Source organism: Chlamydotis macqueenii, chromosome 4 (assembly GCF_036417535.1).
Source record: "Chlamydotis macqueenii isolate bChlMac1 chromosome 4, bChlMac1.mat, whole genome shotgun sequence".
NCBI lineage: Eukaryota > Metazoa > Chordata > Aves > Otidiformes > Otididae > Chlamydotis > Chlamydotis macqueenii.
This window is the reverse complement of record NC_141559.1, coordinates 15,330,775-15,350,175: the sequence shown is the minus strand read 5'-3', so window position 1 is coordinate 15,350,175 and position 19,401 is coordinate 15,330,775. Positions and strand designations below refer to the sequence as shown.

General features: G+C 40.6%; 1 protein-coding gene across 4 annotated transcripts in view; it reads right to left on the bottom strand.

Moving 5' to 3' along the window:
* Positions 1-5,957: 5,957 nt before the first annotated feature.
* SMAD1 (SMAD family member 1) overlaps positions 5,958-19,401 on the bottom strand; it is a 57,839-nt gene continuing 44,395 nt past the window's right edge. For all 4 annotated transcript variants that reach the window (XM_086747153.1, XM_086747155.1, XM_086747154.1 and 1 more), the window contains 5 exons: positions 18,797-19,054; positions 15,951-16,067; positions 11,843-12,064; positions 9,263-9,519; positions 5,958-7,376 (listed from right to left, as the gene is read on the bottom strand). In XM_086747153.1, the coding sequence (XP_086603279.1) occupies positions 7,233-7,376; positions 9,263-9,519; positions 11,843-12,064; positions 15,951-16,067; positions 18,797-19,054 (998 nt within the window). In that variant the 3' untranslated portion in view covers positions 5,958-7,232. The remainder of the gene's footprint in view (positions 7,377-9,262; positions 9,520-11,842; positions 12,065-15,950; positions 16,068-18,796; positions 19,055-19,401) is intronic.

Genomic DNA, 19,401 nt, shown 5'->3' with positions numbered 1-19,401 from the left:
TGTTTTACGGCGCTGTATCATCGTCAGGGGAAGAACAACTCGCATTCCTCCTCTGCTCCAGCGTGGGGTCCCTCCCACGGGCCACAGTCCTTCATGAAACTGCTCCGGCGTGGGTCATCTCTTCCACGGGGTGCAGTCTCTCCAGAACAGCTGCCCCAGCGGGCCCTCCATGGGCCACAGCCTCCTTCAGGCATCCACCTGCTCCAGCGTGGGGTCCTCCACGGGCTGCAGGTGGATCTCTGCCCCTCCGTGGACCTCCATGGGCTGCAGGGGGACAACCCGCTCCACCATGGTCTTCACCACGAGTTGCAGAGGAATCTTGGCCAGGAGCCATGTTACTCCTCCCCCTCCTTCTTCACTGACCTTGGCGTCTGCAGCCGTTCCTCACAACAGGCTGGCAGATGCCTCTCAGGATCCTTTTTACATCTTATTCACTTCTCATCTCCTCTCCACTTCTTGCAGCCAGGCCGGGCGAGTTGGGCCCAGTCGGCTGCCCGGCGGGAGGCCAGAGGGTGAGGCCTCCAAGGCCCATGAGGCTCACGCCTCCCCCTCTCTGCCCCCCGCTCAGCTTCTTCACATCTTCTCTTCCCCCTTTTTTTTTTTTTATTTTCCTGTTTTCCCCTTCTTAAATACGTTATTGCAGAGGCGTTATCACGGGACATTCTGCTACCAATTGGCTTGGCCTTGGCCAGCAGCGGGTCCGCCCTAGGCCCAGCCGAGTCCACTGAACAAAGGGGAGCAACTTCTAGCAGTTTCCTACAGAAGCTACCACCTTAGGCCCCCCCTCACTAACAAAACCAGAACACTGTATCTGTTCAAATTTGCTCCTGTGACTTGAGGAAAAGCCAGGAACACTTAGGGCAATGACATGATTCCTGAAAGAACAAGAGCAATACAGCGGGTCAGAAAACAGACTGGCCACAACGTTCAGAATGCATTCCGAATTAGTGCCAAATCAATCGTTACCAGTAGGGGCACAAAGAAACCCCACACCCAAATTAAAACCTACCCCATGAAAGAGTATTTACAAAGCTACTCTCCTGGCACAAGATAAAAATCCAGCTCCTGGAACCATAAGTCTTCAGAGCATGCACATCAAGGTAGCTTCTTTCTGTACTGCTTTAGAAAACAGCATGGCTCAAATCCAACAGACACAGGTATCAAGCCGTGTTTGAGAGGTTTGTAAAGTTTGTTTGTAGTCAAACCATTGCCCGAGTCATGTTGAAAATGAAGCCATGCTTGGATCTAGTTTTTAAACAGTGCTGTTGCCAGCACTATGGCCTATGGTGATTTTGACTTGAGGAGACTGGTCCACAAGCCTGAAGAAATATCTGATGGGACAGCAGCCATCTCCCAGTCTCCACATATATATCTGAAAACACTCAGGATTACCAATCCCAAAAGCATCAACAGAAGGCAGAAGTGAAGGGCTCAGAGACGAGACAGACCCTGCTCTCTTGCCAAGAACCAAATGCTCTGGGAAAACACCAAATCTTACTGCAGCACTACACACACCGAGTCTCATTCTTCTGCTTGTACTAAGCTGGACTCAGTAATCTGAAGGAACAGAAAACCAAGAACTTCAAAGTCATCACAGAAGGAAGGGTAAGGGAACTGGAAGTTAGGGACACCATTTTTACATGTTTTTACATGTTACAGGGATACTGAGGAAAGAAAAAAGTTGCAGTAGAAAAATTACAATATTCTTTACAAAGGCAAACTGTGCTGTTCCCACCACTTCTAAGCAAGTGACCTGTCCACTTAAACCAAACTCTCTGAGCAAGGAAAGCCTGTTTGGCATGTGCAGTCCCCTCTCTGATATAATTATAGCTCATTCTACATTTAGTACTTAGTTGTAAGTGGCAGGTTTTTATTACTGCTATGAGAGATCTTAAGTTCTGTCTACAAACTGAAGCACATGAAGGTGCTTACTTCTTCAAAATTTGCCTATGGCGGCTTCCTATGAGCTTTATGATGTCTCTGATGAGCTGGCAGGAGATCATGAAGAGATGATATAGATCTTTCAATTCATACCTTAGCAGCAGGATGAAAAGGGGAAATCACAAACCAATTCCTATGACAAAACTAGGAACCTGCACCCATCAGAATAAAAATTCTTAACATTCCTGAAAGATGACTGAATCAAATTCCAGACTTTTGGACTCTTTGTAAAAAAGTTGGCTGTCTCTCCATTGCAACTGTTTCATGAAAACCAATTCACCATACACCCTATCAGACATAGCTGTTGCAGCTGAAGAGATCATCATCTCCCACAGCTGGACAAATGAAATAGGAGCCACCTTGTCAGCCACCTCCACCAAACCAAACACAAGTGGGAAATCAGAGCCCTCTGCCTCAGCAGCTCACAGCACATGAACTTACACAAACAAACTGGTGACAGTTTGCCACACCACACAGATGTGTGACCCGCAGTGGTACAGGAACAGGCACAGCACCTCATGAGGATGGAAGCCCCTGAGAGCAAGGACCACTTTGGCCAGCCCACACATATCAGCGGCCCCTTCAAATGAGAGCCAGGTCCCAGCTACACAGCTTTGTTGTCCCGCAGAGGCTTCCCCTCCGAGCAAGTCACCAAGGTAAGTGCAGAGTACAAGAGCTTCATTCTACAAACCACACAAGTTATTTATTCTGGAGCCTGCTGGGGGAGAGAGAGACAGATGATGAGAACAAATGCAAGGCTTACTTGTGAAGCTGAATGCAGCAGTCAGAGGATAAAACTGTTAAATACAAAGCCCGAGCACCCTGGCTGGCAATTTCTGTCATTTCAGCCAGATGCAAACCAAGTGACATACTACTGTAGAGAGAAGAGAATCTCAATAACTGTAAAAACCTTTAAAACAATAATTCCAAAAGTGAAATCCAATAGTGTGAACCTGTCTTACTTCACCTTCCTCGTCCAAAAAGCATTTGAGACAGCAGGGATTGATAAAGTGGTGCCAGTGAAACACATGTATCTTTATGGGCGACTTCCAGTGCCTATAGCAACCTGTAATTCCTTACCTGCCTTTCACAAGCATACTGTAGAGGGGTTTTTGTCTGACTGAAACATACAGTGTCCAGCAGATAAGAGAAAAGAGTCAGACAAAAAGCTATTTTTGCAAAGAGTTCACAAAAATAAGGCAAGTCGTCAAGAACACAGGAGTCAAGGAGAGGGGCTTAGGAAACAGAGAGGACAGAGCATTCCCTAAAAGAATAACATGACAAGGGTGTCTCTTCATGGAGCTGTTTAAGTCAAGGACAGAAGGGGATAGAGTAAAATAAGAGCCATTTTCACTTCTCTCATACACAGAATTACAAATGTATTTGAAGAAAATGAACTGTGAGATGATGCATGTAAAAATATATTGCTCTACCATGACTGGTGATGGCAGAGTTATGTTTTATATTTAGGCATGCATCCAGAAAAAGGTGACTGCCAGTTCACGGTTATGAATCATGAATCTCAAGAGCAGAATGAGGCTTCAGTGTGCTGAACAGAACAAACCAGCAACAATTAATAGAGACCAACATAACACAGCTAACTTCCAAGGTGTCGATCAAAGGTTTCAAGTGTGGCAAGACAAAAGAAAAATCAAGGAGGTAGGCACACCAAGAAAGGGCCATATAAATTTCAGACATCTCTGCACTGATTTATTGTCTTCAAATGACAGTAGTCACAGAACTGCATTCTTTGAGGCTACAAAAGACAACTGCAGTTGTGAAAACATAACTATAGTAGCAACAGATGTGATTTAGTAAGGGAATGGCTTTATCAAACTAGATAGCAATACCAGGTTAGTGAGCATTAGATGATCAGGCTCATGATTCTGATACAGGGTGTGTTAAAACACAAATTACTTCTCTCCATCCCCTCCTAAAACCACATAAGTAAACCATAACTACCTCTCTTGACTTTCATCAATTTTAAAGATTCACCAGAGCCTTTTAAATGGTTAAAAAGTCATCTCCACCTGGGGAAAATTATTTTCTTTCCAGCACTTAAAAGCCAAAGCATAGATTTAAAAATACATTCAGCTCCACTGAAGTATTTGTCTCTGTATCTACTGTTCACTGCTCTTCCTCAATTATTTTTCTAGAATAGTTATCCATACCTTTGCAGTTTCTCCTAACAGGGACTGTCTTGGCTTTTCACCTTGAAGTAGTGTCTTCTGTGTTTAACTCTGGTGTTTAGAAGACTAGACTCAAGAAACTATACGGAAATAAAAACAAATAGGCAGCAGGGACTCACCTGGTTACAGAATTGACACTGTAGGCTCTCTCTGAGTTTCTAGCTTTCATCATTCTCTGTTTTGTAAGCAGTCAGTAAGAAACTATTTTCCTTCTGTCTTCTCCTTTGCCTTTTCCAGCTTTCTGACTCCAGCTATCCAAAGTGGGGTAAATCAGTATGAAAGCTTCTCAAAAATGCTCCAAAAAATCTTCACAAGAACCTCAGGCTAGCAGTTGCCTCCTCCAAGGTAACTTCTGTCCCACCTCCTATTTTTCTGGCTATTAGTCTCAGGTGCTACTCCAATACACTCAGCTTATTTAATAAAGTGCAGCTGGGATACTCTGTGCCATCACACAAAGGTACACTTTTTCCTTACACCTAATGGTCTCCTCACCACAAACAAAAAGCTGGATAACAAATAGATAAAATATTATGTACATTACACTTCAACAGTATCAACAGCACAGTAAAATTCACAACAGAAGGAATTTACAAAAACTGGGACACTGCAGAAGTATTACCACTGAAAGTTTGAGACAGTGCAGAGGTAGTATTTTCTGATTTTAATCTCTGTTTAGGAAAAACAGAGAGGCATTACAGCACAAAATGTACAAGACACTAACATTCAAAACCAGTCACAACACAAAAACTGTCTTTTCTTACTCCAAAGGTATTTCAAAGTTTACCAAAACTTTGCATCATCCAAATATGAAAACATCCAAATAGAAACACTCTTAAGACTCGCATGATAGATGGTTACAGCACTGAAAAATAAGTAAAATTTAAAGATTACCAAAAAGAATGCTGTTTGCTGTTCAGTCACTGTCTCTCTTTTTTTTTTCCATCTTCAGCCTCTGCTATGTTAACTGCCAGCTGTTCCAAATCAGTTTCTTTCCTTCTGTTGAAATACAGCATTGTGACTTTTTTTTTTTAAAGACCAACATTCTATGTCAAGCTATGACTGCTTCTTCATGAAAAAACGTGTATTAAACTGGATTTAAAAAAAAAATATTTTTGGAACTTACGAATACAGATAAGTCACTAACCAAGTTCTCCTAAACAGGGAACTTGAATATTGTGGATTTTTATCCTCCTTAGAAGAGGGAGAAGGTTAGTTTTAAATACATATACTGAACCAAGGAATGGAATTAACAAAAAAAAAAAAAAAAGAAAAAAAGGGATTGCACTCTCCAAAAAGGGCTGTTACTTATTACTGTGACATACACATGCATACATCTGGCTGAACACACATTCATCTTTGTTGCGCAGCTTTCCCTCACACTCCTGTTATCACTCCATGGTTCATTATAGCCAGGCACAGGCACTGGTGAGAGAATCCTTCTCTCACCTCTCCCCAGAGAAGAGGTGTGGGGAAAGGAGCATAAGGCTCTTCACCACAACCACGGCAAGGAGCAGCAAGAGCCCACTGATGGTGCAATCTCAGCAAAATTTCTTCTCATACAGACATTGTATGTTGAAATCTCACAGAAATTTAGCTAAGTGGCTAGGATACTTCAGTGTTACTGCATCCATTCTAATCTTGCCTGGTTAAGAACTCTTTCTCTCTAGAGTACTTATTTATCTCATATACTGAGTTTAGTAGGGTTACTAACCTGTACTAACCACAAATGTCTAAGCTCAGTGTATCTTCATTTCTAGTTCTTCCTCCTCCAAGACTGTATCTTTATCTGGTTTGTTAAGAGTCTACTAAGAAGTGGACAAGACAAGGTTTTAATCAAATGTAAGCAGTAACAACAGGTTTTATTTAAAACTTCCAGTAAAGAGGACCTACTAGTTTTGGAATAAAGGTACTTAAAGTATTACAGCTTATGTGAATATAAAAGATCAAAGAGAAGAAAATAAACCAAGCAGTAAAAAAAAAAAAAAAAGTAAAAATTAAAAATATATATATTTTTAAGTTTGAAATAGACCCACACAGGGATTTTTAAGTCCTCCAAACAATTAACAGTTACTAAGTATGGCAAAACAAGATTCTCTTACAAAATTAAAAGTCTACTTCTGTTACATAAAATGTATAAAACTGCTCAATAGCTAAAGAGCACTCTGTACAATTTTATCTTGAAATACATAGAGCTGCAGCCTTCAAACTGCAGGAATTAATCGTTTTGTCCTCTTCACGGGTAAAAGAATTAACTAGCTGCACAATTGTTTTGGGGGAAAATGAAGAGGCAAAAATAGTCAGAATTAAGAAGATGAAGCCACGATAAAAATGAAATGCACAGCAAAACTCAGACCTCAGTTTAAACTAACAAGCTATGTTTACAATATATTCTACATTTCAGATGTCATTTTCCCCCTCCCACTCCCACCTCCCCCCACTCAAATATTCCTAATTCCTTTATGGTCTAAATCTAATTAATTTCTAAACTTTCAAATACACCATACATACATTTAGCAAAAAAAACATACCTAACATTCTTACAGCAGTATGGTCAGGACACAATTTTAAAGATTATTACACAGTTATTGAGATTAAACCATATTACTTTTTTTTTTTTCTTTTAAAGAGACTAGCAACCATCAACTTAGACAAATGGTTTCAAAATGTACTGCAGAGAGCCTGCAAAAAGCAGACTTCACCACCATCAGCTCTTAGCTCCAAAGGACGCAGGGGAAAATAGCAAACGCTAAACATAAGAAGAAAGAATCTCAGAGTGGCAGCTACAGGAAGATCCTTTGGGAACTCGGTCCAACAGATTGTAGATTTGGCTCAGTCGTCTCCGTTGCTCTAAGCCCTGCAAATCAACTTTGCAATAGTAGATTACAATGTAAACTAAAATTCTTGATACCAACAGTATGTCAAACAAGTTGGTGGGTTTTTTTTTTCTGAATCCAACAGTTGGTCACAGAAGTCAAGTATTTTCATGGCTCTTATTCAGCTGTTGCCACTTCAGGAGAAAAAAAAAAAAGTGTGTCTGACTCATACATCCTTCAAGTACATGCAAGGCTCAATTGCTTCCAAAATGCAGGAGCTTGGGACCTTTTAAGACACTGAAGAAATAGGATTATGAGGAGAGCCCATCTGAGTAAGTACTTTATCCAGCCACTGAAGGGGACCATGAAGATGTATCTCTATCCAGCATGGAGTGCTCGTTACATCTTGACGATGATATTCAGCTCCCCAACCCTGCAAACAGAATCGTAAGTGGGGAAAAAAAAATTTTAAAAAAATATCTTATTCTATAATATCAAATACATGAGACGCATACTTTAATCATCATCTTTCTTACCAAAATACTCTATCTTTCAACAGTCATTATCAGCAGGGTAGCATAACACCCTTGATGCACCAACTAGTATCACATTTCAACAAACAAATCTGAAGTAAAAAAAAAAAATGAAGGAACTGTTATTTTGAGATCTCTTGACCTCTTGGAATGGAAGTCTTAAAATTCTTAAAGACTTAACCTGTGGCAGTGCAAAAGTTCCCCATACCTCACTGCCAGCTGCATGATGTCCCAGTAAAGCCTCTGAAGAGGGGGATAATCATATCTTCTCTGACAAGACCAAAAATAGAAGAAACTAGGGGGAAATGCTGCTAAACAGATCAACAAATTAAAAAATGAGGTCATAGACTGACATTATGGAAGTGATGAGGCACTCGTCTAACAAGAACCAAAGCATCATTCACAGGATGGACACAATAAACTTAGCAGTAAGTCAGAAACATTCCTCTCTGGAGAAGGAGGGCATGGTCATTCCCTAGCAGGCTATTTCTCAAGTTAAAACAAGATAGGTTTTGTTTCAGCTCACACCCAATTCGGTTACAGTAATTACCAAAGATAGAAGCAGATTTTAAACAGCATTCAAAGTAATTTTGTAAATGAACCATTTCGGGGGCAGGTCTGGAGACACCTGCAGGTACAGTTTGCTCTGCTCTATATTAACCCTCAATGAAGGGACTATCCAGCTCCCAACACAGGTGGCAGCAGCTCTGAACCCTGTGCAGTGCCACATCCAGTACGCAGGAGGTCCTGTGCAACTGTTCAGGCAACACTGCTGTACAACTCTATAGGATGCAGACCTATAACCAACCTATTCCATTTTAGGAACCCCTGTCCTAACACCTCTGAAAGTTTCTATCTGCATTTCAGCATATTACAATTGTCATTACTTTCATACATGTGACCAGCCCTTTTCATAGAATCATAGTACACGTGTTATATCAGTACACATGTTGATACCCACAGCCACATCACACATCTTGACCTTGCATGCCCCCCTAGAATAGAAAGGTATGTGTATTATTCTAAATAATTACTGCAGCTCCTAATTTGGGAGCTGCTGGCCGAGACAGATTTAGAGAATTATGCTATCTACGCTCCCACAGCTGCTGTAATGACTTACACTGCAGTCCCAGCTCAGCTCTCCAAAAATACCACCCAGGAACAGAAGCATGAAGTTCAGCTGGGCCTTTTATAGAGCAGGAGATGGCATGGATCGTAACAATGGGCAAAAAAAAGGAGCAAAAGCTGATGTTACATAATGAGTTGGGGGCTTTTCCACTTTTAGGCCAAGTAGTTAATGACTCAATTATTTTCAAAACTTACTTGTACTGTACCTTGCCATATGCCACATAATTTAAAAAGACAAGCCCCATAATTCCAGAGTAATTATGCAAATAATTCTATATACACACACACTATCTAGGCACACATTAAACACAAAAATTCAACTGAAACACAAAAGAATTACAAGAGGCAATTCAATGAAATTAGAATAGTTAACAGACATGATAGAAATGCTTCACAAGTGACTACAGACTTACATGAAGAAAGACCTTCTGAAAGTCACCTCAAGCTTTCAAAGTATGGGCATCAGACGGACTTTTGTCCACAAAGACAACTTTGTTTTATTAAGATCTGTCTTACACTTAATGAGCATTATTCCACACTTTAAATTCAATAGTTATTAACAGGTCGATGGAAGGAGGCACTGGACCTTTCAAAAATGACATTAAGAAAAAATTATTTTGTAGGCAGAATAAATAATCTCAAACAAACTTCCACATACCTTTACAAAACTCATACGGAGAGTGCACATCTTCGTAAGCTCATACACTGTCTCAAAGCCATGGTTCACTGACTGAGCCAAAAGCTGAGCAAACTCTTGATTATTGAAAATCTTCAAACTGCAGCCACTGGGGATTTTGCAGACCGTGGTGGGATGGAACCCGTGATGGTAGTTGCAGTTCCGACTTTGCACAAAAATACTGCTGTCGCTAAGACATTCAGCATACACTTCCCCACCAACATAATAGAGATGAACACCTAGGAGGAGAAGGTTGACATATGGGGTTAGAAGCATTCACACTGTATATCTATTTTTCATGCTCTGTCTCCACAGACATACGTTTCTGCTTAAAGAGATAAACACTAATTGCATATCAGATCACCAAGCGACTGTCTTCAAACTTGATGTTTTCTTTTCTCTTTCATCAGCAGGTGATTTGAAAGGAGGGTGTGTATGTATCTATAAGGGAAATTGCTAATTCCTGCATTTAACACGTATATTCAACAACAATAAACTAGCAAGTACTACAGTAGTTTTGATGTAGTATATTGGACGGATAGACCACATGAATATTTTTGCCGTCATTATATTTATGTAAAACAATAATTGGGAATACAAGAGAAGAAAGCAGGAACCTACTGCATAATTTGTAGATACTAAAGCAACCCCAAGCTGGATTCTCTGGAAAGAACCTGAACACTATTTTGGCTAGGATGAGTTTTTTCAGCTTGCCTTAATTCCAGAAAGCTGGAAAAATAAGGTGGCCCTTATACAGCCTCAAGTTGTGCCAGGGGAGGTTTAGATTGGATATTAGGAAAAATTTCTTCACTGAAAGGCTTATCAAGCATTGGAACAGGCTGCCCAGGGAAGTGGTTGAGTCACCATCTCTAGAGGTGTTTAAAAGACGTGCAGACGTGGCACTTGGGGACATGGCTTACTGGTGGACTTGGCAGTGTGAGGTTAACGGTTGGACTCAATGATCTTAAAGGTCTTTTCCAAGTCAAATGATTCTATGATTCTATGTTCCTCAGATGTATCTGTCAAATGAGGGTACACACCAATTTCAGAGTCCTTTCCCCTTCTACTGCCTGCTCCCTCACCTGCCACTGACAGCAGCAAGTCCCAGAAGAGCAACATACAGGGAACCTTTGTGGAGATTTGCTGTCAGCAGGACTCCATTCCAACAGCTTTGAGAAAGCAAGATAATTTGCCTCTTGTGTTTGAAAATGGATTATTTGCTGCTTAAACCTTTCCCCTCTCACAATGTCACAAGTCAGAAGTGAACACACAAGAGTTTAAAAGCTAAACTGAAGTTAAGTCAGAAAGCCTCGACTGTGCTCTGTCACATAATATTTTGCCACTGACTACGCATGTACCTGTGTGGGTACATATATACTCCCACCTGATCTGCAAAAATATTTATGGCTACACCTTCAAGTCTGGGATTTACTCCTCCTTCCTCAAAGACTAACAGTTCTACATCACCATCAGTTGTACATATTTACATATTCAACAGCAACCTTCCACACTCTGCTCCGGTGCACATGCAGTTAAGTGCTTCAGCAGAACTCTGCTTGCAGCTGGGTTACTTTTAACAGGAAAATGAATGAGGTGTTAAATAAATATCCTGATACTTAGTAAGCGGGATGGGGAGGAAAAGAAGGAAGAAGTATTAGGACTTGAGTGGCACAGCACAGGTGCGATGGACTGCTGAGAGCTGCACAAGCCCTCATGTAGAGAAAAGCTCTCCAGATTGAGGGCTCAGACTGGAAGACTTGATAATTCTCTTCAGTTTCAATTCTTTCCTCTTCTAAGGAGGAGGAAGATATTTCATTAATTAGCACTTAAAACATGCACCCCGCTGCCTGGGTATGCTGAGCTCTCAACTGCCTCAGAAAATTCAGAGCTTACTGATAATGTAAACACCTAAAAAATTTACCTGGCAGGAATGCCCCATTGCAGGGGGCAATGTCAGTATTGCCTGTCATTTGCATTGTAGGCGAGTTCTCAGAAAGAGAGGACTCCATTAAGTCAGACAAAAAACAGAAGCTTTTCTCTTTTGCAGGACACTGTCACAGCCATAGAAGAGAAGCACAAAATTCCAACTGAAAGAATGACCAGACTGTGCCAAATGAATTTGGAAAAAACTGTTTTAACAGGTTGTCTCTCTAAATACATGTTAGGATAGCTAATATATGTCGGAACTAAGGCTAGCTAAAAATTTGGTGCCAAGAACTATAATTTTGGTTTCCATATACACCAGTAATCAAGATAAATCAAGACATCTCATTAGACAACCTGCCTTAAACTCTCATTCTAATTAAGATTATGATAGCCCTCAGACAATTAAAAATCGATTAAGGGTAAAAGCTTCCTGTAATTACACACCAGGTAAGAACAATACTTTGCTTGTAAGACCTGGCCAGAAAATTATGCATTTACCAACACAAGCACTTATCCCATATACTTGGGAAGGCTAGCCTGCTCTTGAGGTAAGTGGTCGAGGTTTTCAAGTGTAAGGGAAACATACACACCCCTCCTACTGTGCCCAAAAAACAGATGCAAAGATCCAAAACTCACCTTTGCCAATATGCCGCCTAGTGTTCTCAATGGTGGAGTTGCGGTTAACATTCGAGAGCAGCCCCAGGCAAAATCTGTTCTTGTTGTTTGAAGGATCAGTGAAGCCATCCACCAGGATGCTGGTGGAAGAAGCATGGAACGCCTCCCCAACACGATTATTCAGCTCATAGTAGACAATGGAGCACCAGTGCTTCGGCTCTTCATAAGCAACTGCCTGAACATCTGTAAAGCAACAATGGAAATGGCACTGTCTAATGGCACTGGAATACAGGTTTGACATGTAAAGATTTATAAACCTGCAGATTTTGGCTGAAGATCACTGAAAGATGAGCTGGATAAGCATTTGCAGCTAAATGAAGGCTCTTCTATCTTCAGTTATTTTTGAACTTTTCATAGCCACAGACATACAACAGAACAATCTCACCTCAACTTTACTTGCACAAGACTCATAAGAGACAAAGGTTGACAGAAAAGTGCAGGAAGCTCCCAGGCACCTACCAAGCAGTGCCCAACATCCCTGCCACATTTTCTACGACACACTATGGTGTGGGCCCAGACAGCAGAGAAACATTGCAATTATACAGCTCAGCTTTTCAATTTAGTAAATGAACTTGCTCTTTAGTTCATTCTACTCAGCTACCAAATTACAAGTCACCTCTGTGCTTACTGCAAAGTGACAGGGAGAAACAGCATCACAGAATTGCACGAGACCGTTTGTAACTTTGGATACCGAGAAGGCTATAGCAAGGCTGCTTAAATACACAGTCAGAAGATTAATCTTTCAGCATTCAGGGTGTGTACAAATCTTTCTCCTGGGCTTCTTGGGGAAGGGTAGGAGATTTCAAAAACTAAGACAGACTGATGTCTGTCCGCAGAAAATGCATGAAGCACATCTTCAATATGAAAATGTACTGCCTGGGATCAGAGGCTGAACAAGGGCACAATGCACAGGATCTTAACAATTATGCTGGGCTGCAGAGCAGATGAAATGGAGGAAGATATTATTTAAAGAGAACCTTTTATTCATCAAGTGCTGCCAAATGCAAAACCTGCAACTGTTCATCACCAAAATAATTACTTATTGAGTAATAGCAAGGAGTTCTCAGAATCTAGTTTTCCAGACTCTGTAACAAGCAGCTCCTCCTCAGCAACTCCTGACTGAAGCTGGGAATTGTGCAGAATGCCAACAGGAAATTCCTGGTTCACAACTTCTACCCATCAAGCTCTAAAAACACACTGCAGTCTTAAGGTAACACTTGTGACTGTGCATGGGGAACAATTTCTCCAGATGATACTGAAGATCTTTACCAAAAAGAGTTTCCCAGAGAGTGTCCAACAATAACATAGGCTTCTTCAGCTATCTCCACCTGGTGCGTGTTCTTTCAAGTGCCAAGTACAGCTACAAATTATTAAATTGCTTCCAAATAAAAGGAGGCTAGTGAAGGGTCATGGTTGCTTTATGTGGTTTCTTTTAAATGAAGGAAACTATTTCACTGCTAAGCCTAGCACAGTTGGACTTGCTGATAAGATACCAACTTTGCAGATTAAAGCTCCAACTACAGGTCAAAGTGCTAAAAAGAAAATCAGACTGGTATTAGGGGAAACTTGTTTCTCTGGCCAGAGGTTTCCTTCTCCCAGTCCCAAGTCTTTACTGAAATCAACCAACTAAGACCAGTGTTTTGTATTTTCCTTTGTTCACAGATCATACCACTATGAATTTTCTGACATGGGCAAAACAAAAAAAAAAGTCCCCCTAAAAACAGCAGTACATGGCAGATACAAAAGGTGACAAGTAATTAAAAGCAGGGTAACACACCCCACATCACTGTGGAAAACTTCTGAGCATAGTGTCTACTGCTGGCCAATAACTTGCTTAAAACACTGGTAAACAGTAGTTGATCTTTCCTGATACTCTAGCATTTTCCATCCTTTCACATCACTGCAAAAAAAAAAAACCAAAAAAAAACCCAAACAACAATAACAAATTACTAAAAATCAGTCATTAGTTATTAGTAAGAGGTTACTACACTTTTAATTCCCATGAAGATGCCAGCAATCATCAAAGCTGCAGCTTTGCCCCAGTTCTCAAAGTCAGGAAGAAATCTTGCCAGCTGGCCATTCTTACAGAATGAATCATATCTCTCTCACACAGATCTCATACTAACTTCCTTACATTTGCTTTAAGTCATGCAGAGCAGGTGCGTTTAGTCTCTCTATTCCCAGCATGGGCCAACAATGGAAATTACCCAACTTCATTGACAGGATGCAGCTTGTTAAATGAAATCTCTTAAGACTAACAAATCACCATGAAGAACACAGTTCTAAAAAGTTCGCAATAAAAATGGTGCAGTAAGTTCACAGTAAAAACTCTTCTTTAAAAAAAAAAAAATCTGCTGCAGGGTGTAAGAGTAGAGCACTTAGAGCATACATATATGAATAACAAACATGTAAAGACATGTAAAGGGTTTTTTTGTTTGTTTTGGTTTGGTTTGGTTTTTTTAAATTAAGTGACAGAGATGAAGATCCATTGTACCAAACTAGTAGGAAAGAAAAATAGTAATAGACACAATTTTTATTTTGAAATTATTCAATGTTAAAAAGCAAGAAGAAAAATGTAAACTTTTTCTCTTTATCAACTCTCATATAACAGAGGAATTCTACAGTACTTGTGTTATTTTGTGAGAGGGACAAACATGCAAAGGTCTGCAGTTAGGCATAAACATTGATAAACGTACTTTGGGGCAGCAAGGACTACACATACACACAGAGTGTACTGGAGCAGCGAAAAGCGGAAATGCTACAGATAGCGTTTATCACATGCAAAACTCATTCCACACAGAGTAAACAGGTTAGCACAAAAGCTATCCAAATTGTCCTAAGAGGGCAAATATACTTCCTGAAACCAGACATTAAGCCTAGCAACAAAATAAGCACAAAAAAAAAAAAAGTCTAACAACAGTTAAATTGTTCATATGCTTGTGATCTTGACAATCATTCTGGCACAGCATCCAGCTTGCTGCTCTCTCTTGGCATGGGCCACAACTCTGTAAGCTTATGTGCTCTCTAAAGGGGCTATTTCTCACAATGTGATGAATGTACTAAATCCTTTACTCAGCAGTCACGGCTGGCTGCAAAGGCTTTAAAAAGCAATGTGTAAAAAGATGTCTGTGTCATAGTACATAAAGTAATAGCTTCTTTTTTTTTAATACAGATTTTGAAGTCTGTAGCAATGCCACACCTCAGGAGACAGCTCCAAATTCTGAACCCAGTGCTATCACTGCATGACTCAAAGATGCAACAAAAATGGAGAAAGAGAGAGTGGAACAACAAAAAAGTGGAAAAAAAAAACCCATAAACATCCTTATGGCCAGGAGAAGGGTAAATTATTAAAAGCAGAGCACACTCTTTAAGGACTGAAGTTTAGAATTCAGGACAAAAACATAGTAAGAAAAGACAATTTTACGAGATGCACAGTCCCAAAGGAAAAAAATACAGATATTCCAGTGTACCATGTAAAATGTTCCTGGGCGTTTATATAACTGACAGTATTAGCATCCATCCTCTGATCAAGTCTTTGCTTAGAGAGTTATACTTGACCTATCTATTGTGATCCACAATTCAGAAGGCTTTATATAGCATTAACTGCATTGTTCCAATAAATCAATGTAATCATAAGAGAGAAAGAGACTCCTTTTCTTGCACACGTGTAATTTCAGCATTGCACACAGAAGTGTGCAGCATCACAGGAATTCTTTCTGTTTGGTGAATTGTGGAAGTTCCAGGTACAAAACATAAAATGACATTGGTTGCTGAGCTGGTTGGGAGTAAGAAAGTCATAAACTCCATACATTTTACATTTCTTAAGAGTCATGTGATAGCTTCTTGTCCTAACAAATATTCACATTTATAAATTTTTATCTCCAGATTTACTATTTTGTCCCTTACAACAACAGGAAAAATATACATGGCTGGCTTTTTTTCTTTTCTACAGCTAAAAGTTTCCATAAACAATATCTATCCAGAATCAAAACTCAATTATTAAAAGTAAGTTCTGAAAGTTCTTCACTCTTAAGAAGCAAAGCAGAAGGCAAGAAGGAAATGTTTTTACCTCCTCTGTGTATGTCCGGGGGAATTGCAGGTGCCATCATGTTGGTATCCATTGGCTGGGAGGTATCGTGTGTCATCTGGTCTTCCGGAGGCAAGTAAGCAGGAGGGGGAGTATCAGCTAAAGATAGAAAAGGCAGAGATACACAAGTCCGATCCTCTCTTTAAAGTATATATACATACCCACATAAACAGTTTTGGCCTGGAAATGCTTCCAGCCTGACTCAGCTATAAACTTCCACCCACCAGAAATCTGAGAAAGCCATCATGGATCTTGAGTCAGGAAAGCACAGAAGTACTGTGCAACTGCAATGCAAACAAGTCACTTCCCCCCCCGCCCCCCCCCCATCAACCCACAAAAGAAAGCTCAGTGATGTTTCCAACCCACGTTTTTTGCAGGTTGAAAGTGCCATATAGATATTAAGGCACAAAGAGGTCTCAGGACCAGGTCAGAAGTAGATATCAAATATGGTAAATGTGAACAGAAGTCAGAGCAGAAAACTTTCAAGTCGAACTTTCCTGTTTCTAACGTGATTCTATCAGCAAAGCACGCAAACATCCCAGATATATCCAGGACCTTATTATTGTCATTGTGAAGTATTAGCTCTATTTCCCTAGATTGGGAACAGCAGAAAGTGTTCAGGAACCCCAATTCTACAGAAGTAGTCATCTGGGTCTGGAATTTATCTGTCAGTGTCTCTTACTGGCTGTACTGCCCCGCTCAGGACTGAATCACCAGCATAAATGTAGCCCAATGGCCGTACGCACTGACACACTGCTTTCACCCTGTGTGCAGCATCTGTTTGAAGCAACCCAGCCAGATACTAGCGTTGCTATTCAACTGCCTATTTCACTTCTGAGAAAGCTTCCCAAATGATTTCTTAGAAGCTGCAGGAAGTTGCCAATGTCACCATTTCCCAATACACCAGAGGACACTCTCCTCCACATCAACTGCACAGAGGTACATGCAAAAAGAGAAACTCTTGCCTGATCCCTGCAAGCTTTTGCTGCAAAAGCCAAGATTAGATTTATCTAATGAATATGGCTGCTGCTCATCTCACATTTACTTCCATTACTGAGAGCACGGATTGCAAGCTACCGCAGCAAACGACCACATGGGCTTCCAAAACCCTGAAAACCAAATTAGCATTAGCAAGAGGCAGGAGAATCATACCACTGCTATCTAAGTTTTGGGTTTTTGTGCAGTGGAGTTATTGTTTGTTTTGGTGGTGGTGTTTGTTTTTTTTTTTTTCTTTTTTAAGGAAACACACGTTAATGAAATCTATTAACTACTTATTGTTCAGGAGATATTCTTTTGAGAGCTGGCAGGTCCATTACTAACTCCCTTACTTGGATACCCTCAGTTGGACAAGAGAGAGCAGCAGAGAAAGACAGAGATGACAACAGGACTGCATTAAAAGCTTAACAGTCTGCACTGGAGTTTAACTCTTGAGTTTTCCTAAGCCTTAAATGCTCGTGTGCGTGCAAACATGATGTTAGCGAAGCACAGATAGGGGAACACAATTCTAAGGTCACAGGCAACAAATCAGCCAGTATCCAGAAAGTTTTCAAGATCTCTGGATAACTACTTTGCTCCTTTTTTTTTTTTTTTTATTTTCTAAAAGTCAGCCTCTTTCCCCATTAGCGCAAGACGAATAACTAACTGTCCAGAGCTAAACTTCAAGGACATCAGTATCGTGACCTCTCCTCTAATTCAATTTCTTCACTGCAGCTGCTGACTTGTCCTTCCAGGCATGCAGACAGAACAGACCCCTCAAAGATCAAGTCAACTTCCATAAGCCAGCATTCAGGAAGACCTTCTTAGAGAAGCCTTTATCTCTGCTGGAAGAGCCCCAACCACACCAGTCATCTTTTTTTTTTTTTTCCAAAGGAAGGAAAGACAGCTGGTTTTGCAGTAGCTTTTCATATTTTTTAGAACAGCCAATACAAACTCTTTGCTTCCGTCCTGCCTCTGCAAATTCAGTAGTCTTCACTCACAAGAGAAAAATTTTAAAGAGAAACAACTATCAGCAGCAGAAATGTATGGATGTTAATTTCATGTAACAGAAAACAGATTTTCGCAAGTCTACCGCTTTGTTTACACACGCCCTCCCTCAGCCCCTAAAGAAAACATGCAAACAGAACATCAGTAAGCATTTATACGGAATCTTTCTCCCAATATTTAGATCAAGAAATCTGTCACAGACTGCTTCTGCAGTATTTTTATCCATCTGCATGTAAAGACCAAAGGAGAGACAGCTTCACAGCATTTTCTATGGACATCAGTCAACAAAGAAAGGTTACTTCTTTGACCTTAGGAAGTAAAACAGCCTGAAGATTTCTTTTCAGGGCCTTAAGGAACTGTTTTTCAGCTGAAAACATTTCTTGAAATTACATCATTATGTGAAGAAATTTTATCATAAACCAGTAGTACCATGATCCCCTTGAGAAACATCCTTCTTCTGCAGAACTAAAGCCTTGTGCTGAATTTATGATGATCTCTGTCCTAAGCAAGGATGATCTGTAGCATTACACTTCTTGTGCATTAAGCACGATGCTTTGTGGGCTAAACTGTTGAACTGGTGCCCAAAACTTTTTTAATCCCTTCCTCGACTCCAAAAGAGTTTTATGTAACGTTTTAACTGTGATTGAAAGAGGCACAATATGAAAACCCTTAGTATTATTACTAGAAAAAAGGATTAAATAGTCTTTATTACCTCACATCTCTCAGCTCACTGTTGAACACAAGTGTTGGCTGATAATTTGGTATTATTAAGTAAAAAAAACTCATGATACCGGTGACATCCATCCACCTTCTCCCTTCAGAAAGGGAACAGAAGTTGACCGTACCTGGCATCTGGAAAGGACTTCCCGGGTCTGAGCTGGCTGGAGAATGCGGGTAGGTGCTACTGCTGCTTCCAGGCGAGTTTGGATAGCTGCTGTTGGGCGAGTGGGGGAACGGGTGACTGTTGGGTTGCTGAAAAGAGTCCGGGAAAGTAGCATTGTGCGGCATGTGGGGCTCATTTTGTCCCAGGTTGCGGAACTGGGCCAGGAGGCTGTGCTGAGGGTTGTACTCACTGTGCCTTGGAACCAGCACTGGAGGAAGCACTGGAAAGAGAGAAAGAGGGAAAAGCTACAGCATTAGACTCAGTTCTGAAGGACTAGGCTATACAGGGAAAAAAAACAGTATTCTTCCTCCCCAGGGCAAATTCACATCTGTCTTAAAAACAAGGTAGGCAAATCTAGGAGCACATGTCTAAGCAAGAACTCTTTTCCTTATATCCAGTTAGTGCATAGCTTGAATTCATAGTGATCACGCTAGCTGCCTGGTTTGCCTGATGGGAGCTTGTTTTCACAGAGGGCCAGGGAAGAAGAGCCAAGAACAAACCAAAATTCTAAGTTTTCATTTTATTAACACAAAGAAATGCTGAGAAGTAGGGTGTTACAATGCTGAC